This window comes from Siniperca chuatsi, linkage group LG22, assembly GCF_020085105.1.
Source record: "Siniperca chuatsi isolate FFG_IHB_CAS linkage group LG22, ASM2008510v1, whole genome shotgun sequence".
Taxonomy (NCBI): Eukaryota; Metazoa; Chordata; class Actinopteri; order Centrarchiformes; family Sinipercidae; genus Siniperca; species Siniperca chuatsi.
Genome location: NC_058063.1, coordinates 10,160,141 through 10,181,997, shown reverse-complemented (window position 1 = coordinate 10,181,997; position 21,857 = coordinate 10,160,141). Strand labels below are relative to the sequence as shown.

The window sequence follows — 21,857 nt, the reverse complement described above, 5'->3', positions numbered from 1 at the left end:
GTCTACCCCACTGATTTTACACAATTACACACCCACCATGGATGGCACTTTTGGAGCAGGTTTGGATTTACCAATGAGATAGCGGTGATAGCGGCCATTTTAATGCTTTCCCCCCTCCAATTATCATTTAAAGATGACACAGATATCTTGGACGTTCAGTTAGCTAGCTAACAGTGAGGAAAATGTTAATCTGATGTTCAATGAGTAGATTTTCTCCTAACAACATGAGCACTCAGTCATTATTAAAAAATGATAAAGGGGACATATTTCACAGAGATAACACAGCGTAGACTGGGGCCATGCCGTATTGGCAAGCAAATGCCTTGCAGGAAATTGCTCTGTATGAGGTGGCATGCTGTTTAATTACTTGCAAGGAGCTTCAAATCCACTGTGCTGGAACCCTATGCTACTGAAATGTTCACCATTTTCCAGCATCCCAAGTTATTACCTGAGCACTAAGTGGGTAGGTATTAACTGCTGATAAATCCGGAGCCTTTTCTTAGCCCAAACATGCATCCTTGCATGAAAAATTGAAAGTAGGATCATTTTAGATTATCACAAATGAGTCTTTAATGAGCCAGCCATCTGTTTAGGTCCAACCTCACCAACTATGCAAGCAATGCTGTATTTGGGTGGGGCTGTATTCACCTCTCTCGAGTAAGTTCAAACCTATACAGTCTGTAGAAATTGCAGTATATGTCACTGTGTGACACTAGTTACATTAAGAGTAGAGAGGGCTGTGCAAGCTTCATTATGTCATGGTTTGGAAAGGATCAGGGAATTTCTGAGGCTGTGGCAGGCTCAAATGTAGCGATTTCAATCCTGTTTCAAAAACCTCCATCAATTGGCAAGCTCCCACAGGCAGACTGTATCCCCGAAGATAACCCAGAAGGGACTCTCATATTCTGAAAGAGACACTTGTAAAACCCTGAGTCGTGACGATCATGCTGCAGCCGCTGCTGCGGCTCTAGTGGAGGCACTCATAGGCCAAGTGGGGATTTGAGAAACTGGGGTAAAGAGCAAACCTCAGTGATCATTTCTACCCCGGAGAGAGCATGATCTAATACCCCTGTCCAGGAGGGCAAGCTTTTCCATGCCAGCTTATGGACCACACCTTGCAGAGTTTCTGCACCAAAGTCAATCTACTACCAGTGACTCACTTGCCCCTTGTATATTTATAAACAAAATCTCTGTGTGGGTGGACTTCAGGAGCTATGGCACCCAAAGGGGGTGATGCCAGGATAACCTGGCAACCTGCTGATGGCCATGTCCACTTATATTGATTACTACAGCAGCTGCTGAGAGGAAAAGAGGGCAGGAAGAACAAAGAGAGAAGAGAAAAATTGTCTCTGTGGGAGCACTTCCTCGCCCATCCCGCTTAATGGACCTCACCGAATTAAAGAGATCTTAACAATTCTGGGCTAATTGTGGGATCACAATATATTAACCCCGCTCCAATTCTAAAGGGTGCCATTTTGTGGCTGTTTTATTCCAAATGCTTCAATTAGCCATAAAACATGCTGGCAAGTGCTGGCAGAGCTTCTCTCCCCCCTCCTTCACCCCAGCTTCCCCATGTCAGAGACAAGAAAGCCAAGTCCAGTTGTTCATTATTAGGTGAGGCCCTTTTGTTATCAGGCAGACTGTCTTTGAGGTTGTCCTTGCCTTTAACTCTTTTATTGAGTTCCACAGCACACATTGTGTTCCAGGAGATACTATTCACACAGCTGATAACGGAAGGTGAAGGTGCTATTTTAAACAAACACTCACTTCTGAACACTGGGGCAAATAGCCAAATTAAATCTGCTAATTGAGGATTCCAAGCTCTTCAGCAAATTGGCCAGGGATCAAATTTTAACGAGCTTTTCAACGCAATGCATCATTTACATGTTAAAAGGAACCAAATGTGTTGTGAAATGCCAGAATGATAGACCTGATCACTGAATAACACCAAGATGAAGTTTCAACCGACTAAACAGCCCCACTGTTATCTTCAAATGAGAGGCAGAACATGTGGCAGACACTCTGGATGTGGGAAGATAAAATATCTCCCATTAAATGGGTCATCTGGTATTTAAAGTACTGTTTATTCCCACTGTCTCTTTTTGCTCACTCTTTCCTTTTCTCCTTCTGCAGATAGAGGAATAGCATCAAGTTAGTTCAGACAGAAAACATTCTTAATAAACTGGCCTCCAAATTGCATGGCGGGGTTAAATCTGCGCCTTGACAATTTAATTGCATTGCTTCATCTCAATCTTTATTTTTTTCCCTCTGCTCTCTGCTCTGTCAGATTTCAAAAATATTCCCTTGGATGAGGTTAAGCAACTAGCCAGACCTTCTAATCATGGCACAATCAGAAATTGTGGGGGGTATGTGTGTGTGTGGCGAGGGAGGGGGTGGTATCAAGTCGTCACATCTTGACTCTGCCAAGAAAAGCAGCCTTGGATTTGATAAACAAATAATGTCATTCTGTGTTATTACCCCCGGCCCCTAGATTTCAGAGGAAATAAATCAACGTCAGCCTTGCCGTTAAGGCGTTAGTCAGGCCTGACACGTTGGCCGGTCACACAGGCACAACATATGGGAGCAGAGAAGGAGGGAGGAAAGAGAGGCAGGGAGGGTAAGGTATGGCACGATGCACGGCAGAGAGACAAATCATGGCAGCCACCAGAGATGTCTGGTCATTTAGCATGAGCTTACTGAGATGGAGAGAGGGTGATTATGGCCTATACGGAGCGATGAAACCATTCATAACACTGTTAAGTCCCTCTGTGTGCCTGTGTCTGTGTGTGTGAGGCAGTGGTGACACAGTCTGACGGTGTCATAATCATAAAACTAAATGTTAAACCTCCATTGTGGTCAGGGCTTTGATTGGCTCTGTAACACATAGCAGCGAACTGAAGGCTTCTGTCGTTTTCCATCTGACTACAGAGTCAATAGAGCATCGTTTTATTCTGAAACAATTTCCCAAGCAAATGATCCTGTGGACTAGATATTGAGGGTCGACATGTTCTGGACACAAAAATCACAGTACTGGTGGTCAATGGTATGTCTCCGTATTGATCAACAGGATGCATAGCTTCTCCGTCTCTCCTCTATTGACACCACTCCGGGTTCAATATATATTTTGGTTTATCATGATGATTTGAGCTGTAAATTGCTAAATCTTGTACCCTCTAAATGCAGACAAGTCCAATCCAAGCACCAGGCAGCTGATTTTAGGCTTCTCCATCCTACTTAGCTACAATACCACAACTGGCCTTGTGATAATCCCTTCACCCTGGCAGTAATTCACTATTCTGTGCCCCCATTTAAACAAAAATGGCAGCTCTCTGAATGAATAAGAAGTGCTGTTGCAGAAGCTGTTTACATGCCAGATGTCTGTCTCAATTTAGAATGCTTCGTGAGTTATACATCAATGAGGAAACGGTTTGGCCCATCAATGAGGACCAGGATGTGTCTGTGCCGAGATGATGCGTCTCCTGGGAACCATTTGAGACTGTTAAAGCACTATCAGATGAGCTGATGGGGGAAGGAGAGAGGTACAGAGAAAGTGAGAACAGGATATATCTGTGTGTGTGAGAGTGAGCCAAAGAGAGAAAGAGAACTGTTGTTACACATCCTGACACAGGCCAGATCCGATTGAGACATCTACCCAAGGGATGTTAGCAGCGCTGTTCTTTCTAGTTCTCTGTGGAAAAATCCTTTGACCGGTAACCGTGCTGCTGCTGTTGCTATAACCAACCACCTGAACTCTGTCACATTTCCAGTGAGATCAGGTGAAGCTGTCACATGCCTTCAGACCCACCAGGCTATTTCTGTCAAAAATCATGCAGTCAGATGTGCACCTTTCCACAAAAGCACACACAACCAAAATGATTTGCAATGCACCCCAGAGATCAAACAGCTGGAGAGACAATGTAAACCACCAATGAAACATCATCCTTATATTTACGACAGATCTATAAAAATGATCTAATAACTTCCATCCAAAAACTGCATGCACACTTGTGTTCATATCAACTCACGTGCATTCTCACACAGCTATCCAAACAACCGATAGGACCACAGGGGTGTTCGGTGTAGCCTGGTGGAGCCTCCCCATCTACAGTCCTGCCCCAAGCTGCTGTTGTTTTCCTACTCCAGCCGTCCAACAGATGGTCCAAGCAACCGTTTGCTAACACCACAGAATCACACACCATCATAATGATTGGTCACTCACTCTTTTGTTTTGGCAGCTACTTCCCAATCGGCTTGGCACGAGGAAGCACTGATTGCTGTGATTGCACTGACTCTGACTTGCTTTGACAGTCACAGCAGGGTGGAGAGAAAAACAGAGATTTGGAGCCTCGAATAAGGAATATTGAGATGCAGAGATGGGATGAAGAATGGTGCTTCCCTCTGCTTTTTTCACCTAATGGCATGCAAATAGCTATTTGCTTAAGTCGGCAGCTCTGAATGTGCACCAAATTCAAGGGGCCTTTCAACATACTGTTGATAATGTGTTGAAGGAACACAGGGAGAGGGACAGAGCGAGTGCAGAGAGAGAGACAGATAAAAGGAGCACAGAGACTATTTCCAATGTCCATCTTGCTAAATGGACACTGCCACATTTCCTGGCTGGAATGTAAGTCTGCCATCAGCAGTCAAGCGTAGCTATCCATAAAACATTTACACACACAGAGAAGGCTGGTCACTTTGGTTTTGACATTTACATAGATTTGCGAGGGGAGCAGAAAGGACCAGAACCTCTTGTTTTTCGCACCGAGGACTCAATATTATTATCCGCTGCTGACACAACCTTTACACACTTACAACCACACACACATACATACGTACACCTGCACACAAATGCAGCTCCTGACCTTTCAGGCCCTGCCAAGCCCATCGAGGGTTTGTGGTGTTTTCATTTGTCACAGTAATGTCTTCGTCGGAAAGATGCCAGCGCAAGGAGAGCCAGGGTACAATGGACAAGATATAGTGGTCTACAGTGTTTCAAACAAAAGGTGTGTTTCTGTGTCATTGTCCTATTCTACATCTTTGCATGCATGTGTTTGTGCTTACGACGGGGGGACGCAATATCACAAATTTATGGTAATTGAAATGGCAGAATATTTTGGGGGAAAAGCAGTAAATTTGATTCTGCGGCAAAAAAGGTCATCCTATTCAATTTGCACTCAATGCCATACACGGTGCGTCAAGGAAACACCTGAAAGCAAATGATCTTATCAAGGCTTCACAGGCTTCACCACCTACCCACTGCATAAAAGCTATTTGCTGATTACTAAATAAACGCATTATCTTTTACCTTGACTTCTGTGTACGCAAGTACCTTGTCGCTCCTGGATCCAGGTAGGTGGCTGCAACTGCAGTGTGTATGCCTCTTATCCGTGTCGTGACTCTGTGAGCATGTTATCTGACCAGTTATTTTTTTCTTGCGCACTTTCAAGTGCCATATGTGTATGGGCTGCACGTGTGGTCAAACACGGAGGACTTCACAAGCCTTTGCATGTTGTGTGAGTGGTAACGATGTGGTGATGCACCTCTTTTTACAAGTAAAGAAATGAAAACACATCAAAGGAATTGTGCACTTAAGTCGATAGAATCCCAACTCGTTGAGGTGAGGCAGGGATACTATGAGAAAGGATGAGGGGGGCATGAAAGCTCTCTGAGTCTTTCTTTGTAGCATCAACATCGAATGTTGAGCTGTATTTCATCTTAATCTAGGATCTATTCTCTGTGGAATACTGATCATGTTACCTTTAGTTTGGATAGGCTTGCCTTCGCAGCTTAAATTTAGCTGAGCATACCCTCCACACCTGCACACACTACTAGACTGTGAAATGTCTGCCAAATGCAGAATGATCAATGGTCACTGACTACTTCATGACAAGCATCCAACATTCGAAATCCCTTCCCAATCTGCCCATCAAGTTATTATACAACGCAGCCCAAAGCCATATGAAAATAGGTTTGGCTGGCCACAGTATAGCCTGAAAATGGTTTTCTGGAAAGAGATGATTAACAAGCAGACAATTTTAGAGCTGTTGACTTTCTGGGGTCAACAATGCTGTCATGGCAGATAAATGCAGCAGATTTACACCGGATACACCACTTCACAATTTCACAACACACCTATTTTACAATTTACCTGATAAAAACATGCTTGCTTTAGCTGTGCTTATGCCAAAGTATCATGTACTTAGTACTCTTGCAAGTACTTAATACTTGCAAGAGTAAATTAGGAGTGGGTATAAACCCTGTTTTTGTTTTGTTTTTTTGCCCCAACCCATGTCCATATCCATCTATGACACTGCCATTTCTTTGAGACAGACTTTTCTTCTAGTTGGAAGGAATGTTTTCTATCTGCAGTGACCAAATGTCTGTAAAAGCTTCTGCTTTCAGTTTAGACTCGGGAGCTACTGATTGGGCAGCAAGTGAGTCATCCAAGCATCCAGTCACTCATGCATCAGTAGAGCCTCGAAGAGCCTCTTGAACTATTTGAGGCCTGTGCAGACTTAAATGCTTCGGGGGGGAAATAAGCTGGAGCTATAAGCATGCAGTGCACATCATAAAGCTTAGTTAGAATGGGGAGGGGTTTTTTCTGCATGGATGACAAAGCTCTTAAAAAGGACTAGGGAAAACTAGTCCTTCACATGTACAGTACAAGATTGCAGTGGACACCACGGAAGATGTGTTCAAATCAAATAATCTAAATTATAAAACATCCTAAAATTAAACACATAAAAGAAAGATACTTAAATGCTTTTTCCCCAGACAATCTCATCTCACACCCAACTACACCCATCAGTGATGCTGGGTGTGGTCAAAGATGCCACCCTTAAAAATCTCAACCAGAGAGGGCAGGAGAAACATTTCTTTTTAGTCTGGTATTAAGTTACTCTTCAATATCTCCCAGCTCCCCCCGTAACTGCATTATTTTGTTCTTCATCGCTAAAAGACATATTTTGTCCTCTAAATTCTGAATTATAGTTCAGAATCAACAGAATTCTCTGGAAGCTGTGCTACAAATACACAGAGATTGACAGAATATGGCAAACTACCAGAGCAGAGGGGCTGGTCAAGGCTACTGCCACCGCTGGGCATTCTGGCAACGAAATACACACACACACACACACACACACACACACAGACACACCTGGGATCGATTGGCCTTTCCTGGAGAGGGGAAGCAGCCTATCGCCCAAGACTGATAGCGCTTCACCATGAATCACGGCACTCACTGATTGAAGGCCTCTCTCCATCCTCTTCCCTCTCTCTCTGTCGAGGTTTCCCCTTTTCGTCTGTTATTCATACTGTTTTCTCACTACTGGCTATCGCTTTCACTCTTTCCTTTGTACCCCTCTCCCTGTCACTCTTTGATCAATCAATTTAATTTCTATGCAAACACCATCTTGCACTTCCTTTATCTCTTTAAGTTTGCATAAGGGGAAGAGTATAAAAGTATTCTTGGAATCCACTGTTTATACCTTCCTCCCACTCCAAAGTGTACTCTATTAAATAATACAAGGAAGGTTTGTCTTATCGCATGGCATCGTTGCAACATGTTGCTGTGTGTGTGAGAGTATGAGTCTGGGGGGCAGTGGATTATTGGCTTAGTATTTTGGCTAGGTTTAAGTGAAATAGCCCTGAAAGGCTCTTAGTGGAGATTACCCCAGGTACTAAAAATAGTCATTCCCACCAATTACACACACACGAACACACAAAACAGAAAGCAATGAAAGTGTTGTGTCTAGGCAGAAAAGACCACTATCTGATCTTCGTATAGGGTGTCTCAATTACACAAAGACACACGCACATGCACACGCACATGCACACAGTGGTGGCTCAAGTAAGATGACAGAGATGGTATCCACTGGGGGCGGGGGATCAGCTGGGGCAGGAACACCAAACCGTGCCTAAATCAGCAGCAGCGGCCCAGTGGGAATGTGGGTTGAGTGTGTGTGTGAGTGTGAGGAAGAGAGCTAGACAGGCAGCCAAGCAGCCACCACCAGACCAATGGATGTTCCCTTGCTCTTTTTCCAAACATTCCCTAAGGGGGACTGTATTTTTGGCCATATCCACCCCCCTGCTCCCTATCCCTTTATTTTTTTCCCCTTGCTCCCTTCCTCCTTCCAGCCTTTCTTTCCAAAAGCAATTGTTGGAGGCCAGAATATATATGTTTAGCCACTGCAGCTTCAACTTCCCATCAGCCAGGAACAAATGCTTTGCCTTGGGAGCGAAAAAGACAGAGGGAGGAAGGGAGGGAGAGAAGGGATGGCAGAGAGCAGAGCCCACAGTGTTGCAGAGTGGCGGGTTGAGAGCTCTTGTTGTGGAGTGGATCTGACAGACGCGCCAAGATGACACAGGATTGGACAGCCTAAGTCTGCATCTCTCTACTATACGTCTGTGCCTACTTGTCTGCGCTCCCTCTCAATTGTGTATCTTGAAACAGCATAGCCGCGGGTCTGAAAAGTGCGGTTTGCCTTCAGTTCGACAGTGATGGAGATTTTTTTCCATCAGACAGTGCAAACAATGTATCAGCACAGTAAAAACTGAAGGGAACTTGAGATGAGGAAAATATGGTGTATTCTAATAAGACTCACTTGAGAAAATCATATTATGCAGTGGAATATGATAATTCATACACCCTTTGCTGGAGCAGTGAACTGGTGCGGGTGGTGTACTCTCAAATGTCAGCATAAATTTGCAAAATAAACTCAACCGGCATTCAGCAGGGAGTAGGAACAGGGACAAAAAGGGTCTCTGCTATCTGTGTGTGTGTGTTTGTGAGTGTGTGTTTGTGTGTGTAGGCATGACAATTCCTCACAGAGGGTCTATGACTTTGTGCGCACCTCTGCTTCAGCTCACAGGAGCGCCCATCGCCAACAAGTGTGTGAGCTAATCCACGCTCACACGTGTTCGCAGGGAAGGAAAGACTGCTTGAGGAAAACATTTCATCACAGCATGTGTTATCAGAGCCCGCTAAAGATGACCCAATCAATCTAATCTGCCTTTACTTAAGAATAAGCGCCTGAGCATCTGTCCAAAAATGCAGAAACAAGCAAGACAAAGCACCATAATTCCTGGCCAAGTCTGATGCCATCACACACCACATCCTGTTGGAGCAATATAAAGAGTTAGTTACGTGCAAAGCCCACAACCTTTTACTTCCAGTCCATGGGCTTTGATTTGGGCTGGCACAAGTCCAAGCTTCTCCTGGTCTATATGTTGGTCTCTTTCACTACCCATCTGTCCCCATGTCTGTCTGTCTTACTGTCTGCCTGTGTTGTAATCTGTTGGCCTTTTCTGTCTGTCTATATCTGCATCTCCCTTTGTTTCACTTTTCTCTCCATGCCCTTGTCCCTTTGTCCCACCTGTCCATCTGTCATCAGTGTATCTCACAACAGGACAGGTACAGCAGTGACAACATGTCAGGAGGTAAACTCGGTGCCAATTTCCTTGCATAATCACGTAGACTGGCTCAACCTACAACAACTGTAAATGCCTTCATCTGTAGACGTGTGATGTGGCCATGCCATCCCAGTGCGACCACCACCGGGACGTCCACATCGGAATCTGAATAAGCCAAAACCAACGACACACATTTCCATCAATCAAACAGTGTGACATGAAATCTAAGTGGAGACCTGCGGTTAAAAAGACACTGGGTCACGCTTCTACGCCGTTATCTTTGGCAGTACATTGGGAACTTATTGGAGTAACCACCCCTTAACAACTGTAGCCCAAAATAGACTGTGGACATTCACGGTCGGCCCGTTTTGAAGAGGTGTCAAACACGCTGTGCCAGGAGCGATAGCTGCTCTGTGTGTGTGTGTGTGTGTGTGTGTGTGTGTGTGTGTGTGTGTGTGTGTGTTACAAGAGGGGGGTTGTGGTGTGTCATTCTCCACATTTCGTGTCAGGGACAGTTGGGACAGTGGCAGGGAATGAAGCTAAAGGCCAGCCAGGGGACAGCTTGTGATCTAAGACCGTATGCTGTTTACGGAACAGAACGCACACAAACACAGATAGAAACATGGGCTTATTCACATTCAAACAGACACACACACACACACACACACACACACACACATTGCTTATACAGGGCGTAAACAATTTCCATTGTTCCCTTCATTATCAAATAAGACTTTCTCTGATGTGACAACTGTGTTTCCGGTCCTAACTGTACTGTATAATCAAGTCAAACTCTGTTTACTCATTTGCTACTGTCTATCACATGGAACTGCAACCTGAATAAAAGCCCCAGTGCATGAAAAACAGTAGGTGTTTGTCTTTCTGTCTGAGCTGCAAATAATTTCAACAGTTGACTTACTAATGAAAGCCGGTTCAAACTTCCAAGGACTATGTTGTTTGATGGAGACTTTTAAAAGGGGGGCCTCAGCATGACAGCTGCACGCAGCTGTTACACGTGTTAGTCAGGGCAGCCTTGCTAATCTGCTACCTTTTTACCGTTTTTCTTGAAACACACACATGCTGCTTTGTTAAGTGGATGTATATAGAAGAGAGGAAGGGAAAATGCAAGAAAACAAAGAATACACTTGCAGCTTTAAATCTAGCCAGTTAGCATTAATTAACATGTTCTCTAATCTTCAACTTTTGATTGGATGCTTCTCTGGCCTGTGTAGAGGCCAATCAGGGGGGGGCAGGAAGTACAGCTGCAGCCCCAGCTTTCTGATCCTTGCCGAGCGGCAAACTTTCCCCTGTCAGATTAAGTAGGATTAGCTGGGTCCTGCCGTATGATGAACTGAGCACTTCATATGGTGACTTGAAACTTTCCAAAGATGGAAAAAAAAAACTCCCTGGTCAGGGAAATGTATTACTTGCTTTCAAACCCCAGTTTTCACTGCTTGATTAGAAGCCTTTCCATATCCTCAGCATAATACAATAGCTGCTGGTTTGTTGAGTGTGTGAAAACATCACCCGCTTATTGCAATGTACAGTATTCGAGTGGATGCAAACACGTGCGCTGGTGTGCAGGAGCATGTGCCCATGCAGGCACACAAATAGAAGCTTTTTCCCACATTGGAAGTCACACACGGCTTCTTGCTCAGAGCTAGTTCCCTCATCAGGGTCCTCAGTGGGTGCTAAGTTCCATTGTGTTTTAAAATGACACACACACACACACACACACACACACACACACACAAGCACATGCATACACTCTCATTGGTATTTTTATCCATCCCCAGAGCCACTCGGTGGCTGCAAGCCATATCACTCTCAGACGACAGAGGAGCCACGGTCACACCAGCTAGTACTTAAGGCCCCCCTTCCTGTGTGTGTGTGTGTGTGTGTGTGTGTGTGCGTGTGTGTGTGTGTGTGTGTTGGGGTGGTCCACAGAGGTAGAATGTGTTGTGATATAAAGAAGACTCTGAAAAAGGTGGCAGTGGTTGGGAGGAGGTCAAACGTGGAAAGAATTTAGTCTGTTATCAACTGTTGCCTGCAATACCCCCCCAAAAAAAAAAACATGACTACATGACAGGGCCATAGGCACACACACACTGACTTCTCAGACAGGGTTTTTCCTCCTGAGGCGAGGCTAAAGCATCCAATCTCAGTCTTTCTTGTCTATCTCTGGCACTGATAACGGCTTATAATGAACTGGGGACTGGAACTCAGTCCCAAGACCGATGGCTTTATGGCCCTGGCCAGATCATCACCCTCTGTGGACTTCGTTTGTCACCGGGTGAGAAACATAAAGAGAGAGTCAGATGGAAAGAGAGGGATAGGAGGAGACAGAGAGAAAGAAAAAGGGAGAGAGAGAGGGAAGCAAAAATTTCAGTTTTACACTCTAACCTTTGAGAAGTGTTTTGCAATACAGTCCAAAGTTTACTACCGGAGCGTTCTTTCAGATGTGTGCCGCATTACTGACTCCGGGCAGAAATAAATGCTTAACACTTTGATAAGGGAGCCTACCGTCACGGCCAGGATCCAAACAAGGGGACAAAGGTCCTCCTTGACTTATCGTTCTTCACGTTATCTCCCCTTTTGTACTTCGGAGCAATGTAAAAGCATGTTTGTAAACTGGTAACAGTTGTACATTTTGTTTGGCTCGCATTCAAGAGTGTGATAAGGTGTTGTGTTTGCTAGGGCATGTTATTATTCCAGCTCACTCCTCACCCCTGGGAGAGTATATAATGAAATCACTGTGCACAGATTGCTTAGAAACAGCAACGTGCCGTGTTATAAATGCAATAAAGAAAAAATATTGATGAAGGTAATGAATACAAAAATATATAGATGCTGTAATAAAAAGCTACTGTAAGCTTGACTTACCTCAAAAAGATTGGAAGCCTCGTTGCCATACTGAGTGGAAATGATCTCTGATTGGTCACTGTACCATTTGAGGCCACCAAGGAAGCTGTCTGCATCTAAGTCACTGACATCCAGCTCTGAGAGGTCGAGTTCTGGGAGGTCTGGGCAGAGGGGCTGGTCTTCACCAACCAAGGCAGCACACTGGAGAAAAAGAAAGCAAAGATAGTCAGACAAAAATCTCTTTCATATGCAAATTAAGACACTGAGTTCTTTGTGCCAAGTTTGAAAACAATGGGGGAAATCACAATCTGGACGGGAGTCAAAAGTCTTCTTAAAACCTGCTGTTGAGTCCTAAACAAAGGAAATCCATACAGTTGTATAACATACAAATAGTTAAGTCGTTTAAAGCTGAAGCTTCTCATCTCAATGAGAAATTAAGTTCTAAAATCCTTCATTTTGAATATGTCTGCCACTTTCATGTGACACATTTACTTGCTAAAATTAATTAATACACCCATTATTACTTCTCTCACTATTACTCTATTGATTATTATCAGAAGAGATTTTCTTTTGACAGGCAGCAGGTCAGCTCCTTTGGCACAACAACATGCAAACCTGCAACCTATTTCCACCTGCAGTACACTGTCCTCCCACCATCGCTCCCCGAGCTCTGCGATTGGTGCTGGCCCCCGCGCTGCTAAATGCTGCCTGTTGACATTTTGTTATTCACCTGCCACTTTTATGTAATCTAGCCAATGTGTACAGTATGTAGCAGCTATTCCCGCTTCCTCCCTACACAAATCATCAGCTCTGTTCTGGCTGTAAGTGAGGGGGCTCTGGAAATCAACAGGGATTTGGTGATGTGAAAAGGTGTTTTAGCAGAAGGTGAAGCAGGAGGCAACAGGTTTACAAAGATCAGCTGATTTTGCAAGATCATTTTAAATGACAGATGTGTACCATATGTAGAATCCCTACCCCTGGATGTTGCACAGTAACAATTAATTTTGTCCAGCAAAATGATTCACATCATTAAGGATAATGTGCTCATTTCAGTAGGCAGGAAACCAACAGCTGAAATAAGCAACAGTCAGGCAGACCTTTGTCTGTGCTCCTTGCAAGCTGGGCAAACTTTGCCAGCTACAGTCAGGAATCATAAAAGGCAAAAACACACCAGTGTCTAGGCGTGTTTACACTCTGCACTGTGCACATGCAAATCCAAGCCTGAGAAAACAGCTTTGTGTCTACTGTCTAATAGGCTGCACACTCCGGATTGTGTTGCCAACACGTCAGCTATGAACGCTACAGGAGGGCCTTAAGACAGATATATGATAGCTATGCTCGGGCGAAGCCGGGAGGTGTTTGGCCCGCAGCGTGAGGAGGGATGAGAGTCGGGTTCGGCTCAGGGCAAAGCTGGGAGACGGATGCTGTGCCAAGTAGGAAAAACTGCCCAGACACCGGTGTCACAGTTCATCTGTCGTCGGATTCGCACCAACACGAATACACGATGACTTAGACTATGATGAGACAAATCCGTTATGTTACAACCGCGACAGCGGAGGGGACAGATTCACTGCGTCTTAGGCTTCCCCCTGAGGTGATCCAGTCTGACAAGGCACGGAAAGAAAAAAACGGTGGCAAAGATGTTAGGATATTCAGAGGCTGGACGTCCTATGCCCAATTATCTTAAGGACTTCTTGTTGAACTAATGAAATAGCGCCGCCAGAGACAGACAATCAGGGCGCACCACAGCGCTCCAGTGATTTACGCACGCATCGCACAGAAAAGCACCTGCTAGGGGAAGATGATCAGAGGAAGGACCGAGATCCTGGATGGCAGTTCTGTCATTGAAAAAGCAGGGGTTTATTGCGTATTATTGAGTCTACATGCGCACGTTTCATAGAATGAGTCGAAAAAGGAGCTTCAAGAAAACGCGTACATTTGTTGGACTGACAGGCGCTAAACGATCCAAACGATAAAGAGGACTCTCTCCAGAAGCTTACCTGGCTAAAGTGACAGAGTAGCCTATGTGCATGCATCGATGATTTAAGTGCAAAGGAGCGCATCTGGAAAAAGCAACCCCTGAATCGGTCGGAAATAGCAGATCCTTACTTTTATTAAGTAAAGGCAGTTTTCTTTCTCATATTCTCATCGAGCAGCCTAGATAACCACATATATGCAGCCAGACTGCAGTCACATCATGTAGTTACTGTGAAAACCCTTCTGAAGCATCACTGAGCTCTTGTATGCAGACAAGTACCTAAGTATAGCCAGGTAGACCTAAATGTCCATTACAAGATGGACGGACTCGGTAAATTAGGAAAAAGAGGACGAATAAGTATCCTTTTGATGTGCCTTATCATCTGTATGCACTTTAATCATATCGGTTAGGAAAAGGCAAACTAGATTAAAAAGCCGACGGGAGCAAAAGGGAGCTAATTACTTGGATAAAGAGATACCAAAAAATAAAAAATAAAAATACGCAGAAGATAAAATGATGAAGTCTGGCTGGATGCGATGTTGCTCTCCAGCCAGTGGAACGCTCCTCCAGCCGGGACGTTGGCATACAGACGTGCCGTTAGTATTATGATGCTCCTGCGCAATGCCAGATAGCGGTCCATCCGTGTGGACAATCTTTGCTTGCCTTTGAAAATAGCATGCGCTACCCCCGACCCAGCACATCAAAGGGATTGTTATCGTCAGTGGATTTCATGCGTCAGCGAAATACCTGACTTTGAGACATTTCAGTCATTTCGGCATAAAAACCTTCTCGGCCCCGGAGCGCGTACAGGTCCGCGGCTGGAGAGATATCCGCCAGCTTGCAAGCACTCGCTCCGACTGAACAGAGATCCTATGAGGAAAGCAATGGTCCTGAGCCCGTGCACGCATTACAACAACTACATCTTTAACTGAGGTGAAAAGGGAGACTCCGCACATTCTCTCCACTTGTCATATATTCCCGTGTTGTATATCCCCCGCATCCTCAACTGTGTTCAGACGCGCACTACACCGGCAAGCCACCGCCAGCACCAGCAGCAGAGGAGAAGAGAGCGTAGACTTATGGGAAATCACTGTCTCGGATAGTCAGTGTTGTCCAGCGTTCCAGGTGGAAAAAAAAAGAAAGTCCAGGGGGTTGGTAAGATGAAAGAAGTCGGATTTTTAGATGAGCTCACCTCTAATTCTCTCCACACCGAGTCCTGGTTACACCTGTCCCACGCCATCCAGCCACTGAATGACGGTCCGAAAAATTACGCAAAAAAAAAAAGAAAAGAAAAGAAAAGAAAAAAGAAAGAAAGAAATCAAGTAAAAAAGAAATCCACACACGCTTCACACTCGCTCTCACACAGGCAACTGCTGCCCCTCGCCGAGAATGAACCGAGGGCACCTGTCTTACAACTGCTTTCCATCACATGACAAAGCTATTAAAAGTAGGCAGGGGAGTGACTCCGCGTCCACACTACTCGCCAGTGACGCGCAGTGAGCAGGCGGGGTCTCGCTGCGCACATAGTAAAATTCTCTCCGTGCACTGCAAAAAATGTCCACCTTCCAACCATATCATGGTCTATCTATCTATATATACAGTAGGCTATATATATATTCAAAAGTAAGCTACACATTCTGCTTGTAGGTTGAGAATATCAATAAACAAGTAGACTGATCTTAAACTTAACTCCAGTTACTCAGATAAAACATTCATTCATAGTTGAAATTCTTGAAGAATCTGGATTTGAGTTAGAACTGAAGCTCGTGATCTCAGCCTTGTTGTAAAATTTTAAATAAACGATTTAATATGATTCGGGGCAATTGTTTTGCAGTGTGAACGGTCAAATGGTCGCAAATCTCTTCACTAAATGTTGTACTGTAGTGTGGAATAACTGGAGCAATGGCAATATATAGCTTATGGACATTCAGGATCAGTTACTGAGTTACTGTCCATCATTAGTCATCTCTCATATCTTCGGTTCGGATCTTCTGCCCCTGATCTTTTTTAGCTCCCTAAAAAGTGACGGTAAACTTTTTTTTTTTTTTTTTTACAAAGCTGCGCCTGTAAAAATGTCACCGCAGCTATCGGGATTGATCTGCAAGAATGCGCGATAACCACAAGGTATTGAAATCCCTGCACGCACAAACACACCATATAACGCAGAACATAATAGAAGAGTCACACGATGTCTTTCCAGAAACGTGGACAAGCGGGAATGATCATGGATTTTAAAAAAAGCTCCAGCAATGTAACCTAGAAGTAAATCAGCTTTTTATGAAAACGAGTTTATAAGGGCGGGATTACAATACTCTATCACATTTAAAGTTTCAGCTGTTTAATTACAGGTTTTTCTGCACTAACAATGCAGTGGATAGCAATTTATGTTTAATTAAATTGCCGTCCATTTACAACATAATTCGTTGCCATTGTTTTGCTCCTTTCTTGAAATAACTCCAGACAAGACTGTAACCTAACCGTGTCTGGCGTGTAGGGTATCAAAGACGGTAATTCAGTATTTCTTTGTCCATTCAGAGGCAATAAAAAGGACAGGTGGCAGTATCAACCATGTATACAGTGTCAACAGTGCGTGTATAGGCAACACTACCTCGGTAAAATAAAAACAAAAGCTTTGTGGACATTTCAAACAAAGTGGGTCTTCTGTTGGGTAGACTGACAGGCTTAACTAGTGCAGGAGGAATTCTCTTTCAATCCTAAATGTTGCTATCTGACTTCCTCTGATCACACATTTAACAGAAACATCATTCTACATGTCAGTTATCATGAGTTATTGTCGCATGGGTCTTTTCTTAGCAAGCTCCTGATTTATGCTATTCTAAAAACTACACTGTTGCATGAGATCTTTAGCAAATAAAAAGGATGATGATGTTATTTTTCTGTTTAGACATTATCTTCAGGACAGAAGCAAGTTAACCTCCGACAATGCATTGCTGTAATAAGAAACTCACTCCATGGAGCATGCTAACCCCAATCAAATTTTTTGTCTTGTAAGCCTATTAAGTCCACCTGAGCATGCAAGGAGCAATTGTCTCCCTAAATTAGTGAACCACCTACAGTAAGTCTCATTAAGCACAAAATTGCACAGAAACCTGTAAAAAAGTTCAGGGACTGAAAATGTAAATTGTACAGATTGTAGGTGTGCGAGCGTGCCACTGTATACCCTGCGTGTGCAGTAAAACATTATGTGTGTGCCTGTGTTATGCTTATGGGTATCTGAGGGCATTTGTACCACTAAATCTATACATCTGCCTCTCCACGCGTGCCCAGAGAAGCTACCCAGAAGCCACGGCGAAACCCAATCGGAGCAGGTGGTGTGTGCAGTGACCTCACAGAGCCCAGATGGACCAGGACCACAGTGACCGTAACATAGGGGCAACATGGGAGTGACATGGAGCTCGATTGTAGCTGGCTTTGTGACTGCGGCAGAGATTAAACACTCAGACAACAGTGATGAAAAAGTGGAGTCTCAGTATCTACATACCGTTTGTATGTCCAACAGATGTAGGGAACTGCAGGTACAGTAGCTGCTGGTTAGATAGATTCTTCCCAACTTGAGTAATAGCACCATAATGAACACAGGCTTGCCAAAAAAGAAGAAAAAGAAAGAAAAAAAATCTTGGCAGGAGATATATGCTAGTAAATGATATTTCTCCCTCTCCTGAAGCGGCATGTGAGTCACAGTCAAAAGGCTTATCTGATTGTACTCTTCATGCCAATTAAGACAACGGAAGCTAAATATAGATATAATGTTATGATTTCCTTTCTTGAATCGCCTTTGATTCTTTTTTTTTTCTGCAAACACATTCATGCTAGAGGCTGGATATTTATGTATGCAGTGGTAGAGATTTGTAGATATAGGAATCATATCAAAAGGGGAAAAAAGGGGGGGTTCTACATCTCTACTCAAATACAGGTGATCTTTGAAATGCCACAGCTTTTGTTTCAGTTGCAGAGAGCTGCTAATGAATGGGTAAGTATGGAGAGATTGTCACAGAGCGTTGCAGAATGAGAAATAGGTAATGTTTAGTAGCCCACATCAGAGGAGATATTTGGGTCAAAGCACTGCCAGCCACAGGGCTAACATCACTGCGTGTTTGATCATTCTGCTTCCAAGAATAACCTTGGTTCTCACTTTCACACTGCCATTGCATTTAGCCACTCTTATAGACATCATGTCTCAAGGGGACTGAATCTATAGGATGGAGTGTGAAAAGTTGTTCACACCCATTGATGCATAGCATGTTGTCATACGATGGACCTAACTTCTAGAACCTCTCTACGACTGTGAATATTGCCAATTGCAGAGCATAAACTTGCAGACAAATATACTTCAAACGGAACAATTAAAATCCAAATTAATTAAAAGTGACTGTTGGTTAATTGCTAAATGGCTCACAACTCAAACATAATGCAATGTGACAACTTTTCTGTATGCACACTGAACATGCCCAGCTCCACGTGCAGACAAACTGCAGTCTGACTTACTTGAATCTGGGTTTCTGCTGCTGGCAGTTCTCAGAAAGCAAAGGGGTCATAATGATTAAACAATTTCTCCTAAGAGTCAGCTGACATAATTATCTTTGTTTGAACATTCAGCGTGGCCTGACTCATGGTACAGAGTCTCCCATTTGCATTCCTGGTCTCAGATTGAATCTGATATTAACATTTCTGTGAAAGTGCTGAATGTGTGTTGATCCTGTAGTGGAAATTGTGGTTACATGTTTAATTCTAATACAGCCTGACCGTCTTTTTTTAATAGTGTCGTTTTTGACAGTCCATCCATACTCAAGTGGCTTTATCTTGTTTTCCTTTTTCCATAAATTGTGTCACCGGCCCTCTGAGAGGGTGCTGCTGCACAGTGCGCGGGGATGATTCATATCACTTTGTTGCATGTCATTGCTCCCAACAGAATCTATCCTAGCATCTGGCCATTTTAATACATGGTGGCTGGATTCATACGAATTAATTGAGGGCAGAGGTAAAACAGAGTGCCACATCTATTCATTTATTGTTCAGGGCTGATAAAAGACAGCTTATGCTTTCACAGCTTATGTTCTCCCGCTTGTCATTTGATGTGCTTTCAGATCTTTGGTGCTTGGGTGATTTTTCCCCTTGACAAGTCATATTGTTTTCTCCTTATTAAGAGACAGTGGAAGAAACGGTCACATTTCAAGTCAAATGCGCTAGAATAACATAGGATGTAATGCCATACAAAACTAGCTACAGGAAATGTAAATGGATACACGGTGCAAATACAAGGTTCCAATGCGGTGTCGAATGAGCACACAGGACTGCTTTAAAAGTATCCTTTAATAAACTAATATAACATAATAAAACTGCTTCACATATTTGAAATATTCAACATAATGTATCATTTTTTCTTTTGAATTTCTATCCGTACATTCACTTTACCTCCATAGGCTCCTAACTAATCCTAATATTAATAATAATATGCATTATAGACAACAAGATAAACAGTGTGACGCCACAAATTATGCCAACACTCGCCCTTTAACATACAGTAAGCTAGTGCATTCTCCCCCTGTGAAGATTTTACATCGCCTCTCTTTGTAGTGCCCTTCAGAGAACCCGTCGCCTTGCTACCCTGCGTGCAAGCGTGTAATCCTTTCCATCAATGAACTCCGCTGTGTCATTTAGCCGCTCTCAGGATGGCGGCTACTTTCCCTGCAGAGAGTCCAGCCCACATTATTAAGGCAAATGGCATGAAGAGGCTAGGGCCAGTTAGCCATGGCTGAGCCTTGGAACTAAAAATAGCAGCAGTCTCGTGCAGGGGCAGGTAAACACAAAAAGGAGCCTGGGACGCAACACAGGACGGTTCCACCCTCCCTTTTCCTGCTCCAGCTCTGTTTTGGAAGAGCCGGGGAAAAGCGGCTGCATGCCCCCACCCCCCGTGATAATATCACGGTCACATGGTGAAGCGAGTCGAAGTCTCCCATCGGAGCAGTGTGTTTTAGGGCTGTTATTGGGCTTGCTTAAAATCACCAGCGAGTCATGCAAGATGCATGTAGAAAGGGGTGAGCTGTGAGCACAGGCCTGGTGTATAATGCGTCTTGGTGGAGAACTGTGCTAAACTAGCGCTCTGGGCAGGGACTTGTGAGGCACTTTGTGTTTTGCTTGGGTATAGCACTCACAAGGAATATTAACATTTATGGACCATGAGGGTTTGGGTTCCAACCACACATACATAAACAAGACTTGTGCACTCCCTGTGCTTAAAATGCTACAAACCCAAACTTTGAAATTGCTGTAAAATTCCAACAGATGCCACATGCCCGGCAAAGTAACTAGAGGAAATGAGATGCGCTTGTGTGGAGGAGATGCAGTTAAATCTTTTTCTACTGAAAGGGCACATGAAAATAGTGCTTGTTGTCATGCTGAATATCCAGTAAGGCACTTTTTAAAGTTTAATATAATCCTTAAACTTAGTGAGTCACAAGCCATGCCCTGTAAAAGCACTGATGTTTGCAGCAATGTGATCTAAGTCATATCCAGGCATTAAAGGAATTACCTCTTTTCTGACATGCTTATGCTTACTAGATCTTGTCTTGGATTGTGAACTCTATGTTTAAATATCTATAACAAAATTCATGTTTTGACTAAAAAACTAAACAGCAGAAGGAGTCAAAATGAACTCTGGAATGTGAAAAATACATTAATGAGATCTCATCACTGGCTACAGGCAAATTTAGGTGCATCTTTCTGCAAACTGCAGAAACCTCCTGTGAGTCACGAGGAGGGCCCAAAGCACAACAGATGTTGCTTGATTTCTAAAATAATAGAGAGGCAGGGCTGAATACCTTGACAGCGCAGTCCTTATGTACTCTTAGCACTGGAAGAGCGCCAGAGAAGAATTGGGTCAGCTGAAGTGCATTGTGCCTTGTGGAACTCCATGTTAAAACAGCATCAGGGGAGAGAGGAGGGATGGAGGTGGGAGGGGGGTTGGTGACACACAGGTAGAAATTTCTGGAGCAGCACAACCAGTTTTTTTTCTCTTATACTCTTGAATCATGGAAACGTGAGCAGAAACGTTACACCCCTGAGTCCAGACTGCAGTCTAATTATTTTGAGCAATGAAAAGAGAAGGAAAAGGGGAATGAGAGAGAGAAAAAATGCATGCGAATTGCAATTCTTTCATACAGCCTGCATACGGGGTGTATAACCACAAGCCTGAAAAAATCCTTACGCCACAATAAAACTGATTGTATCATCACCTTTTTTTCCCCTTACAGGGTGCATTTCTACTACTCTTCACATCACCTCCTAAAAGGAGCATGTACTGCTGGAGTACACAGTGGAGAAAAAAAAGGAAAGCGGAGCAGGGATGAGAGGAAAAAGAAGGCACAGTCAATACCCATTTTTGCCAAGGCATCCTAGTGAAAAAGAGCAACGAGACAAAAGGAGCAGATGGATGGAGATGGAGCTAATGGTGAAAGAGAGTGTGACAGGGAGTAACAAAAGCAAGAGGGAGTGAGCCGCTGTGAGGGATAGAAAGATTTGGACAAAGACGGGGCATGAATTAGAGGCTCATATGGAAGAAGGGGAAGGAAGATGGAAACTAAGTACA

At 43.8% G+C, this 21,857-nt stretch overlaps 1 protein-coding gene across 10 annotated transcripts in view; it reads right to left on the bottom strand.

Moving 5' to 3' along the window:
• Window positions 1-21,857, bottom strand: part of ppargc1a (peroxisome proliferator-activated receptor gamma, coactivator 1 alpha) — a 248,901-nt gene that overhangs the window by 20,017 nt on the left and 207,027 nt on the right. For 5 of the 10 annotated variants that reach the window (XM_044183600.1, XM_044183607.1, XM_044183608.1 and 2 more), the window contains exon 2: window positions 12,295-12,474. In XM_044183600.1, the coding sequence (XP_044039535.1) occupies window positions 12,295-12,474 (180 nt within the window). The other 5 variants (XM_044183603.1, XM_044183602.1, XM_044183610.1 and 2 more) reach the window with 5 other exon arrangements.